The following is a 13,441-nucleotide window of genomic DNA, read 5'->3' on the forward strand; positions in this document are numbered from 1 at the left end:
TTTCACTTCCCGAAAGCCCAGGTTCACAGCTGTGGGGGCCCCTCCTAGACTACGCAGTAGCGAGAAGTGACTTTTGCCAACTTAACCAGCTGATATGCCATCTCAACCTGTTATGTACTGAGTTGAATAGGATCCAAAATGCAGCAGTCTGATTGGTCCTAGAACAACGCAGCAGTATGATTGGTCCACAGGAGCTACCCAATCCAGCTCCAGATGGAATTGAATCCACAACCTGATTGGCCTAAAGGAGAATCCCGGAATTAGCCAATCAGGTGCAGCCTATTGTGTAAATAATGTATATGAAGCAGATACTGCGGGGGAACTTCCATTCCTCCTCACCACTATGAGCTGAATAAAGAGCATGAATAAAGAGCATGAAATCCACTCTCGACTCCGAGTATATTTCACAACCCTATCAAGAGAAAGGACCTTACAGCCAGTCCATACCTTAGTTAGAATGTGAGTTGTGAAACCCTTGCAGCTCCTTTAATTCCTACATACCCATTTCCTATGCTTCGAAAATCCAAACAGGAGAGCTACATTGATTGCATGGCGAATCGCTGGAACTGTGGGAGAGCAGCAGAACCATAGGTCATCTAGTGGGGCACCTGTGGGTCATCTAGCCCAGCCCCCTGTAATGCAGGAATCTTTTGTCCCATGGGTGGTTGGAAGAGAGCACCACACGCGAGGTGGGGTGTTAATTAAGAGAGACACATGGGTTCACAGTCCTCATTAAGCCAAGGTATGGATGGGCCCTTCCTTAGTTGCTCTGGTTCCATCAAGACTCAACTATTGTAATGTGCTCTTTGGGGGGCTGCCTTTAAACATGGTCCAGAAACTTAAAATGCAGAATGTAAAATCCATGCAGTTTTTGAAAGAAATAACTAAGGACGACAGAATTTAGATCTGTGATTTCTCGCCCAAAGCCACACGGGTACTTCATGCTTTCAAACTGCCTCGTGTGTGTTTACTCAGAATACATTCCTCCCCGGCTGTTCCTGCATGGAGGAAACGTATTACTTTATTTCAGAACTGGGCTTGGTGTCTGATACTGGCTTTTCCTTTCCCGTTGTTAGAAACCACCAATGTATTCATCTGACTGCTGGGTGAGGCCGACTTGGCCAGCGCGACGAAACTGCGTCTCTTTCCCCGGCTTGCTGGCGCAACAGGGGGTTGTTGGCGCGCGCGCTTCCAGCGCCCCTCTCGCGCCTCCCTCCGAAGGCGTAGAGAGGCTGCGACCACCCCCGAGAAGAAGCCCGCCATTTCCCACTCGGCGAGGCGGGTGGGAGCAGAGAGGGAGAAGGGCAAGAAATAGACAGGCTGGATAAATATTCATGATGAGGCCGGTGATGTCACGATGAGAAGCCGGGCTCTGCCGCGTGGCCTCGCGAAAGCGCCATTTCCTGGAGGAGAAGAGGAGGAGAAGGAGCAGGAGGAAGGCGAGGAGGAGGAGAAGAAGGCGACTTGTTGAAGGAAGTCGCGGCGGCGGCGGCGGCGGCGGCGGCAGAGCAGAAGCGGCGAGAGGGGGAGCTCCGAGCCCGGCCGAGGCGAGCGGCGCTTGCTCGCCGACTGAACTCCGCGTACCGCGCGAGGCCGGCAGGGGGGGAACTCCTCGGCTCGCGGATCTTGGATTACGAGCGCAGCGAGCGGAGGAGGAGGCGGGTCAGCCAGCCGGGAGCGAGCGCTGGTGCGGCTCCCCAATCTGCCGCCACCTCAGGCTCCCCTGCCTCGCTTGCCCTCTCTCACGCGCGCGCGTGGGAAGGAGAGACCCTCGACGCGGCGGGACCCCCAGCCCTGCTGCTGCTGCTGCTGCTGCTGCTGCTGCTGGAGGCGCCCAGCGCATTCCCGAATCTGAGGGCATCGCGGCTTCCCCTCCCTCCCTCCCGATCCCGCTCTCCCCCCAACATCCCCAAACCGCCTCTCCTCCTCGTTCGCCTCCTCTCCCCCCGCCCGCCCCCACCCCCGTTTCATTTCTTCCTTGGAAGCGAGCGGAGGCAACCCGGCGTGGAGGAGAATGACAAAGATGATGATGTGGAAGAGATGGAGATGAAGCAGACTATGCAGATCCGGGGACTCCTGTTGCTGCTGCCGGCACTATGGGCTCTCCTTCTGCGGGACGTCGCGGCTGTCACAGGTAAGGCGGAGAAGGCATGGCTGACCCCATGGACTTACTTGGCTGGTTGCTACTACTCTCCTCCCCGCGCTCCCTCTCCGGACTCGTTGGGGATGCCTCTCCCCCCCCCCCCAACTTTGTCCCTGTGGGAGCCCTTGCTCAGGTCTGACCTCTTGCGCGGATCTGTGGGTTTGGTCTCAAAATGCCCTCTTGATTTGATCCAGAAATGGGAATCCCTCCGCCTCGCGCGCGCCCACCCCCGTCGTTTGCAAGGCTGGCTGGTTCGGGCGGTTCAACAGACAAACAAACAAAACCCCTCACGTTGACAGCTCACCTTTTTTCTCCCGGAAGGGACTCCCGGGAAGAGTTAGGAACAAGAGCTGTTTGCCACTCTTAAGTACAGCGGCCATACATCCCAGTGTGTTGTGGAGCTGGTCTAAATCAGAGTTGCTGGCCTGAGCTGAAACAAGTTACAGAACTTAATTGGGGGAATGTGTCTCTTCCTCACCCCTTACTTTCTTTGTCGAGTATCCTTTATTTGGATTGTGTATTAGTATTATTTCATTTTCCACCTTGTTGCTGTGCACATCAATAGTATCTGCAGCAGAGTCAAGCTTGTAGTTCTTGTATTTTCTGAATTTGACTCGCTTCCCCATGGCCCCTTGCTATCTGCAGGAAGCCAGCTCTTCCAAAGAGAATGAATGCAGTCTTGGAGCTGTCACGATTTCAGATCTCACACCCCTGTTGTGAAATATGATCTCTTCACCTAAGTGCCTTAAGCGCCTCATTACTTTTCCAGAGGTCCTGAGTGAGGGCACAGCAACACTTACTGGCCTCAAGGGGACTGCTCTGAGGCTGGCATATTTGGAGGTGGAGGGGAAAGTCAGAAAATCTCAGATTGGATTGACATTCCTTGAAGCCATATTTTGGCAGCTAATCTATGGAGTACATCTGTTTTGAAATATTCCTGTCTTTAAAAGATCACTTGCTTTGACTGGCGTAATAATCACTGGAAATTTTGATCTTAGGGTTTGCTTATTGAGCAGGCACTTTAAATGTGTGTAAGGCTTTTGCCGCCTAATTAATAAAAATAACTTATATTTTTGTATTTGAATATTGACCTACTTGTTCCATGTAACTTCTCCTTTTTCTGTGTAACTTGATCTCATACGTTCATCATTATAGCAAGATACACACACACACACACACACACACACACACACCTAGTGATACAAAAACTTTGGGAAACTTAAAATTTCCATGTGTGCTCATTGAGTATTCATTGTATTCATAGGGTATTTTGGGAATGCACAATGTTCTGTCTATTGTGACCCATTTGGTGATGGCATAAAAAGAGACATTCCTGTGAATGCTGCAATCGCAGAATATTTCCATTGCAGCAATATTTCCTCCTTTAACATAACATAATCCTAAATACTCTTACTAGGGAGTAAGTCCTAGTGAGCCCAGTCAGAACTTACTTCTGAGAAAACATACATAAAGTTACATGGTTAGTATACATCATGAAGGTAAAGTGGTTATTCATTTCTACAGGTATCTCATGATTTCACCTCCAATAGACAGAGTCAGTTGGGGAGACAACTGGAAGGATTTCAAACATTTACATTGAGAATTCATCTTCCTGTGGAATTGAACTAGCCTAAATAAAGCACTAATGAGTGAAACTGAATATGTGTCATGCTGTCACAAGGTGCAGTTTCTCAGTGTTGCTTGATAGGACAGGAGCCCACCTGTAGGTGAATCTGATGCTCTTGACTGGGCTAGTTATTTGACTTCAGGTTTCTAGCTCCTAATCTGAAGACACAGCAAGGTACATTAACAGATCCAGGACACCTGCTGACTGCAGCCTTGATAACTGTGATGATCCATTTTCCCACTATTGTACTGGAATAGGAGTTACTCTTCCTGAATGATGTCTAGTGTCGTCGTGTTCTGTCTGGGCCATGAGCTGACAGTTTTAGTTGGGAGCTGTCAGGCATCAGTTTCCAGGCTTAGGTGCTTTGTGTGCTTGAAGGCTGGAGTCAATATAAATCAAAGTTGTCCATTGGCTGAGCAAGCATAAGTAGATGAGAGTAAAAAGACAACAGAGGCTAGGCTGGAAGACAAGCCTAATACACTGGCACCATATTGACAGTACCCTATGGTGCCATGTTTTCAGTTCACTATGATATAAAGTTGACAGCATCATAACCAGGAACAAAACTGACCAACATTATATAGAATTCCCAGCCAATCAGAGTCTGCAAATGCTCTTAAAAAAACATGGAAAGGTGAGAAAAGTCTATGGCAGGAGTGACTGGCCTGTGGCCCTCCATATGTTGTTGAACTCAACTCCTAACATCTTTAACTATTGGCCATGCTGACTAGGGCTGATGGGAGTTGGAGTTCAATGACATCCGGAGAGCCACAGATTAGGCACCCCTGGCTATGGTCCATTCCAAGTTCCAGGTTTGTTGTGGACCAGTTCAGTCATTACAGCAGTTATCCAGAACCTGTAGGAAAAGCTGCTGCTGCTGACTATGCATGGTGGCTATCATGCTGTACAATGTGCCTCTTTCCATGAAGAGCCTCCATGTCAGGAGCAAGATAGTCCAATGGTTCTAGCATGGAGCCCATATTCATTGAAATAATAAACAGTTCCCATATGTTATGGTCATGATGTGGAGCCCCCAACTCTGAATTCCCCTCTACAGTATACACAAAGGATCTGGGGCTCTGGTCTTGCACACTTGGCATCTGAGAGAAAAGATTGCTCTCCCATGCAGACATGTTTCTCCAGTTTCCCATTTTCTTCCCTTAAGAATGCATTTTGGATTCCTTTTCTGGCAGTAATCTGCATTCTCAGAGAATTAAAGTTAACAAGCTGCTGTGCAAAAGAACTTAGCAGCACTGGGTTGTTGTCAAGTTTAGATAGCATATCGTTTCTGTAAAGAAATAGATGGGAACAGTGGATGATTAAAGGCAGAGACCCATAGGAACCAGGCCTGGCAAGCAAGTACAACTCACAGGATGTTCCCAGTGCTGCCCTGTTTCCTGCTGAGCGTTTGTCAGGGGTGGTGGTGAAATGTAGAAGGTCTCTTTCCCAGTCATACCATTTCCTCCTTTCATGACAAGACGCACTTCGCAGTTGGGCAGGATTTTCTGCCCACGTTGGACCCAAAAGGTGGAGCAGCTCAGCTAACTTCCCAGGCTGCCAAGTTGTCAGCTGAACTAACAGAGAAAGCCATCCCGGTTTGCGAGGAATGTTTATTATGTTTCCTACATAATATAATTGTATACAGTTACATAATTGTTGTCAATTCTCTAAGCAGCTGCCATCTGGCTAGGAAAGGTAGGTGGCTAAGAGCCACACTGCTTCTTGAGTCCAAATCGGTAAGAATTGCAAAGCTGCACCTCCTAATTGAGCAACATCTTTTGATTTCCATAATCATTACATTGTGAAGAGACGTTAATGACTAGGTTTTAATTATCTCTGTGCGTAAGAGCTTAATTAGGTAACAATCAGGGTTGGAAATTGGGAATATATGTGTGTGTGTGTGCGCACACTCAATATATATTAAAATTAATCCCTGTTCTTTCCAAACCTTCCTATCTCTTAACCATTCGTCCTTTTCCTTTCATCAAGAGCCAAAAGAAGACTAAAGCCAATTGGTCCCTTAAAAATTCCTGCTCCCTGCGCAAAATCCGTCCTCCTTGTACTTTGCCCAGTACACTCCTTCCAATGTGACTTGCACTGTGATTTCTTGGAACCACAGCAGAGGGTGGGAATGTAAATCTTAAGTTGCCTCCCAGATATATCAATGCTTGTGTGTTATTAACCCTGTTAGCCAAGTGCATTACTGAAAGCTGAGCAGTCTTGTTGCCACAGGGTGCTGCCTACATTTCATAAGACTGCTTGTCATGTCATGCGTGTGTTTTAGGTGTATGTGGCGTGGCTATGCAGGGCTTGTTATATTCAGAGGGAGAGCTGAGAGGGAGGATGCTTTCTGGTACACACACTCACACACCATTTATGTCATTGTTGAATCAAATAATAAGGGGTTAGATCATGTTTCTTAGTGGCATGATTAATTCTTTAGCCCAACAACAACAAATGCTGCGTCTGAACATAAAGTATTATTTTGCCAGCTTCATCGCTCTTAGCAATTTCCACTAAGTTTACAGGAACAACAAAAGGGAGAAAAATTACAAGGAGTGCAGCATGGGAACCAGTGAATTAACAGGCTTTGTAATCCAATAAAAGTCCCAATAAAAGAACAACATGCTTTTCCTCTACAGAGGTTCTCTAGTAGGGAATAACATTACTGATGTTGTGCAGGTGGGCTGTACTAACCACAGTTGGGTCCCCTGACACTAGCTTCATGTTCTTACTTTTGCACAGTCAAAAAATCCCCTAATTACTTTATCAGTCTCAGTATGAGCAATTGCTAGCATGCCATAGAAATATGAATGCAATTAAGTTAAATGCGCAGGGGGATCCTATGGTCCTGGCATGCTGGGCACATCCTAGCGGGCCATCTTGGAAAGCCAGTGTCACGGCACGCCTAGTACTCCCTGAGGTGGTAAACCTGTGTCTGGGCACTTCAGACTGCTGTTGAGAGCTCACATAAATGAATGCATACAAAAATCCCACTTGACATAGGGTGCTTTCAGATGTGAGGTTGTTCAGGTACCATGAGTGGATTATTAGAAGCAGAATATTTTTTTTTAAGCCTGTTGGATTTTCTGCAGAAAGGGTTGTTGTTGTTTAGTCGTTTAGTCGTGTCCGACTCTTCGTGACCCTATGGACCAGAGCATGCCAGGCACTCCTGTCTTCCACTGCCTCCCGCAGTTTGGTCAAACTCATGCTGGTAGCTTCGAGAACACTGTCCAACCATCTCGTCCTCTGTCGTCCCCTTCTCCTTGTGCCCTCCATCTTTCCTAACATCAGGGTCTTTTCCAGGGAGTCTTCTCTTCTCATGAGGTGGCCAAAGTATTGGAGCCTCAGCTTCACGACCTGTCCTTCCAGTGAGCACTCAGGGCTGATTTCCTTAAGAATGGATACGTTTGATCTTCTTGCAGTCCATGGGACTCTCAAGAGTCTCCTCCAGCACCATAATTCAAAAGCATCAATTCTTCGGCAATCAGCCTTCTTTATGGTCCAGCTCTCACTTCCATACATCACTACTGGGAAAACACATCTGGAACCACCCATAGAGAATTAGGTGTTGGAGAGCCTAACCTCCTCCCTCATGGGCTGGTTTTCTATATAGAGGAACATTCAGTAATCTGAACTCTCCCCTGGGACCTGTAACTAGGTAATAGTTACAGCACTATGCTCAGTCTGTTGTAGGGTCAATAGCACAGCAATCCAACACACATCCAAAGCAGGGGTTGGGAAATGTTTTTGCCCAGAGGGCTACCTCCATCTGTGTCCCTGCCCCACGGGCAAACTTTGACAGGTAGGTGGAGCAACCCACTTGTCAATCATCTGGTGTCATGATGTCAGCTGATAGGGCCCTACCCACTTGTCAAAGTAACTTATGCAGCTGTAGCTTTGCCAGGGGGCATGAGGAACATTACACTGGGGGCCCACTCAGCTCTGGCACCAACCCTGTTCACTGTTTTTTAATGAGGAGCCTCACTTGTAGAGTACTGAGTGATGTAGTTCCTCTGCCTTTGAAAGCTGTCCTACAGAGGAGAAAAAGATAAACTTTGTGCATCACCGCATTTCAGTTTTGTGTCCTATTGCACCTTATACGTTGCTGCCAGGCAGTCTGGCAAATCAAAGGAGCCCCAAGGAGGACAATTTGTTGCAGGCCCCCAGGGGGATAGCCGGCTTCCTACTGGTCATTTCTGTGGTGGGCTTGTGGTCTGCATGACACTGAGAACAGGGTGCCTTCTTTCCTCTGTGCACTATGAATGGCTGCTTGGTTGCCTGTGGAGGAACAGGAGGAACCTGGGGGTGACTCATGGTTAGCAGATGCACACGACAGTTCCCTTTACAAGTTTCTCCATTAGGATTGCTACTTGAGTAAACAGAAGAAAGAGTGCTATCACCCACCTAGTTCCATTATGCATGCCTCAGCCTAGCTGCCCATTCTAGTGGCAATTCCTCTAATGTCAGTTTTTGGGAGGGTCACCTGTCAGGAAGGGAAATGTAACCACTCCGACGGTTACTCAACCCATCCACTGTAGGGAGTTGCATACTCTGCACTTTGGGTTTGCCTTGCTCCATGTGCCAAAGCTCTGATCCCATCAAGAAGAATATATCACAGATGTTTGGCCAGAAGAGACAATAGGCAGAGTGCGGTGTCTGGTGTTCACTAACAAATGTGACAAAGCCCTTCATTGCCTTTGCCTGTGCATCATCAGAGCTTTTCTGGGTTCTGCATAAAACATGCTACTTACTATGTGCTCCCATGTACAGGATACTCTTGCTATCAGCTGTTGAGTAAGGGAGGGTTGTTAAGCAGCTTCCCCATGTTGCAGGCTTGATGACATTCTGTGACTGTGGATGTCTGCGTGCTTTGTGCGTACACCTTTCTTTCTTTGAGAGAGGGAGTTAGAGGAGGGGTGAAGGAAGCCTGTGTCCTAATTTGAGACATGATCTTATTCTCCCTGGTGACTCCCTCTACCTTGCTTAACACTTTGGGGAACCTTATCCTTGCAGCCCAAGTTAGAGGGGTAGAGTTGAGGCTCTTGTTGAGAGTTCATGTCTGGGTCTTGAGATAGGTACCTGTTAGCAAGACTCCAGAAAAACAAGTGCTGATCATGATAATTCATTTACTTTCATCGGACTGTTGGGTACTGTTGCTGGTGTACAGTGTTTGCTTCATGTGCAGTGTCTCACCATCAACTTAAGCACCAATGAATCTCCACCTTTGGGTGTTCCTTGAAATCAGAATGATTCAGCCCCATTATGTGCATTTTGATATCTGAAATCTATATTTTCCCTCCTGGGGCTTTTATACCCTTGATGGGATGCCATGGTTGGCTGCAGAGGTAGTAGAAATTTGATCCTTGACTAAGCCTCTAAAGGCATTAAAAACAACAACAACAAACAAACACCTCCCAGCATGTTACAGTACAGGAAAAGGCTACTCTAGGGAAGATCTAGTACTTGCTACTGCCAAAATCAACATGTTAAAACAGAGTGAACCATCACTGCTTCTCATGCTGAAAAGACTATTTATTTGTTTGCTGTGGGTTGTAAACAATGCTGCACACACAGAGTTCCACTCATGCATGGAACATCCACTTCCTCTCCCTGTGTGTCCCCCAAAACCTGCTCCAGAGGGTCCTCCAATCCTCTGGAGCATATTTTGAGCGGGTGTGGGGGACTCCAGGGGAGAGCAGAAGAGGGGAAAGTTTTGTTGTATAAGTGGAAGCCTGTTGTGCAAGTAGAACAAAAGCACTGGATACAACCCTCTGCCTATTTATTTTCAATGGAATTTATATACTCGCCCCCTTTCCATTGGCATGCTGAAGCTGACAAATAAAGTCAGCACTGCACCAAGTAGTTACAGAAACTCAAGACAAAACTATTATAATAAAGATAAGACTATTATGATGAAACCCATCAATAATTGGATAGAAAATTGACGGCTGGCACTTTCCTATTCTGCCAATGGTTAATACCTACAGCAGAGATGGTACAAAAGGCCTGGTCTTCTCTGGAAATTGGCAGCCACATTTTAATCCTTGCAGCTTATTTACCATTTTGCTTATTTTCTTCCTTCCCACATATGCTCATCTTCTCCCCAAGCGTTCAAACAGCTTGCCTCAGTGTTTATGCAGCTAACGTATTCCATACATTTTTCTTATTGTGGACGCAATAGCTCTCTCCACCCACTCAAACACATTTGAGAGCCCTGGAGCACATTCTGAATGCGTCGAACCCCTCCACCCCCACCCCAAAGGAAATCTGAGAAACGCCACCACCTGCAAATGAATTGGTGACACTCATCCAAATGGGGAATGAGATCAGAAATTTGGCACTGCCTCCTGGGTTTGGGGGTTGCCTGGCTACTGGTTGAAATAATCCCACACCACAACATTAAGAAGGAGAGGGAGAAAAGTATGCTCTGTAAATGGTTAGTTTCCTTTCATGCCAAGGCTCTTCACTAGCCTTTTCTTCCGTAGTGTTTGCAAAACTGCTTGGGAGTTTTTGCAATAAAGAGAAAGTGCTTGCCGAACAACCACCCCCCTCCCCCCCTATGAATAACTTTCTAAAATGTCAGCTCATTTCATAGGCGTAGATCAAAAGCCACAGTTTCCCAAAAGCGCATGAATATTACCTGGCAGCCAGAAATCCAGAGAGAATTTTGGGCGGAATTTGTGCTACTGTTCTGAGAATAGCACTTTCAAAAAGCATTGTCAGGGCACAGCTGCAGGGATGTCTTCTGCATCTGTATCTACCACTGACAGGTTGCTACTGTATGGCTTTCACCCTGCTGATCTCCAAATTGGCATGTTGTTAACGAAGCCCTGCATGGATTTAACCTCCTCCATTATTCCCTAACTGGAATTTCAGTACTCTCATCCTATAATCATTCGGCAAATGTAATAAAGCTCTGATGAGGCGTTCAGGTGCCTGCATGTTCTGTTCTCTGGATGTATTGTTGCACTGCGGACCACCAACCTTGGCTAATTTGCTGTATTCCCGACCTCTGCGCTCCCCTTTTGTGGGTGTGGAGAGGAGGGAGGTTGCTTTCTTCCAGGTACAAAGGCTACTGGAATGCCAATCAAACTGAAGGTGTCCCAGGGACAGCCTGTGAAGCTGAACTGCAGCCTCGAGGGAATGGAAGACCCAGAGATGCTGTGGATCAAGGATGGAGCCGTGGTGCAGAGCGTAGATCAGGTGTACATCCCGGTAGATGAAGAACACTGGATTGGGTTCCTCAGGTAGGACTGATGTACACAACAAGGGATTCCAAGTTATATTACATTATTAATTACTATCTTCATTATCATTATCACCATCCTCACTACCACCTGCATTTTTTTATCCTGTGACAGACCACTGGTCACTTAGTGAGCTTTGTGGTTGAATGGACATTTGAATCCTAGTCTCCCCAGTCCTAACTGTTGCACTCTATGGCACTTGGAGTCAGAGCTCAGTGCATTCCACATATTTGCTGTGCAAAACATGGTATTTGCTCCCTGGAATTCCACCCAAACCTTTTTGTCTTCCCTTGTTTAAAATCTCAGGTGTGTGCCTAAGACCTTTCCCCATTCTTGTAGTTGACAATAATACTAAGTACTTGAATAATACCTCAAAGCGCTCAAATGCATTATCTAGTGTGATCCAAGCAGTAACTCTGTAAGTACACCAGTATTATTATCTCCCAGATTTCAGATAGGAAGCCTGAGGCTGAGAGAGTGCCTTTACTAAGGCCACCTACTGAGTTCATGGCGGAGGTGAGATCCAAACTGCAGACTTTCTGATTCATAGCTCGTAACCATTCTGCTGCAGCTATACCAGCCCTCCAGTTGTGGAGGAAAGCATAAAGGCAAATGAGCAACAGTCTGGTAAAAAATCAGAAACCAGAGGTAGGCTGAACAAGGCTTTCATTGGTCAGAATGAGATTTAGCTCTTCCTCCCACATTTTCTAATGGTTGTTTCCCAGCCTTACTATCTTCATGACCATCTCCTATTTTATTCATCACCCCAATATAAAATTTTGGTGTGTGGGACCTTGGGAATGGAGGGAGGCAGAGAGGGCTAGATTCCTCCCTAAGATTCGCCAGGAGGGCTGATTTCCCACAGGGGTGTTCAGGCAAAAGAAAGGCTTCTGTTGTAGTCAAGGTTAATTGATAAAGAAGAGGGGCAGGTGCTGTCCATTTGCTAAGACCCAGTGTTTTAAAAACTCGCATTGCACTGCTTTCTGTGCCTGTTGCAGAACTTTGCTGTAGAAGGAGGAGCTGAGCTGAGCCAAACCAAACCAGTTCGGTTTCCATCCTCTAATTTTTCACAGGTTTTCAAGATGGCTTACAGAATAAAAGCAAATAGTCGAAAAAAATTTTTACACTGCAATCTGCTCAATGGGGCTCGGTCCAGAGTAGTCAGTAGCAGATGGCATGGTGGGGGAGCCCTCTTCAGATAACCTCTGGTTGGTCACAGTGCTGCTGCTTACCAGGAGGTAGAAGGGGAAGGGCAAGGATAGCATGGTACAAGCCTACCAGTGGGAACACCAGATTGGTTCAACTCACTGGTGCATTGACACCACACCAGCCTCCTCCCCCACCAGCTTACCTCTCCACCTCCGGGTAAGCATCAGCAATGCAACCGGCCAACGATTAGGTGAGTGGCAGAGCCTCGCCATGTAATCAGCTACTGTGAATGGTCATATCTACCAGGTGTGAGGAACCTGTGCCTCTCCACATGTTGCCGAATTACAACTCCCATCAGCCCCAACAAGCGTATCCAACGGACAGGGATGATGAGAGCTAAAGTTCAGCAACATCTGGAAGGCCAAAGGTTCTCCACCTGATTATATAGCAGTAATGCAGTAAAAGAGGATGCACCATTGACCAAAACCATTCCAATCCAGTCTAGGACATCTTGAGGTGTACTGGCACCTGAAATGGCCAGCCCAACCTTTTCTCATGTTTGGTTGCTCCATTAGGCAGGAAGGCCCAGAGAGGCTATTAAGCTCCTTAGGGATGTAGGGAGTTGCCTTATATCATGGATATAATGGATCAGACCTTGGTCCATCTACATAAGTATTGCTTACACTGACTGGCAGCACCTGTCCAGGGTTTCAGGAAGAGGTCTTCTATCCCAGGGATCTTCTGCAAAGCAAGTTCACTACCACGGAGTTACATCCCTTCCCTCAATTCCCCTGTGTGGTTCTCTAAGACCAGCATTGGCAGCAGATGTTGTTTCCGTCACCACTGATTGCATGTTCATGCTGTATCTGTCCTTCTGATACTGGGAGCTTTCCCCTTTTCTGGCCTAGCCTGAAGGCAAATGACAAGGAAAGCTTTACAGCCCCCCTTTCACCTTGTTTGTTCCAATGTTCTCTGCGGCAAAACTGGAGATGTACTTAAAAGTTTCCTTGCTCTCATTTATTCCCACCATGTCCCTTCCTTCTCTCCTGGTCTCTGACTAAAAAGAGATGCCCTAATTAAAATCAGACTTCTGAGACTAGATCGGAATCCTGTAGGGAGGGGAGAGGATGTGTCATACAAACCAAGTCTTAGTCATCCCCACAAGAGATGTTCCAGCACATTTACTCCATCATTTAAATCAAGCCAAGTGTTCTGCATTTCGGCCAATTATCATAGGGTAAAATATTCAAGGATAGTTTGCTTAGGATGTTG

General features: G+C 46.9%; 1 protein-coding gene across 2 annotated transcripts in view; it reads left to right on the plus strand.

Annotated features, from left to right (window-relative positions):
* Nucleotides 1-1,876: 1,876 nt before the first annotated feature.
* The window catches only part of TYRO3 (TYRO3 protein tyrosine kinase), a 61,640-nt gene continuing 50,075 nt past the window's right edge, over nt 1,877-13,441 (plus strand). The window contains exons 1-2 of one of the 2 annotated variants that reach the window (XM_081859715.1): nt 1,877-2,134; nt 10,813-11,020. In XM_081859715.1, coding sequence (XP_081715841.1) covers nt 2,041-2,134; nt 10,813-11,020 — 302 coding nt within the window. In that variant the 5' untranslated portion in view covers nt 1,877-2,040. The remainder of the gene's footprint in view (nt 2,135-10,812; nt 11,021-13,441) is intronic. The other variant, XM_081859716.1, reaches the window with a different exon arrangement.

The sequence above is a fragment of the Podarcis erhardii genome (assembly GCF_964252035.2).
Source record: "Podarcis erhardii genome assembly, chromosome: 1".
Classification (NCBI taxonomy): domain Eukaryota; kingdom Metazoa; phylum Chordata; class Lepidosauria; order Squamata; family Lacertidae; genus Podarcis; species Podarcis erhardii.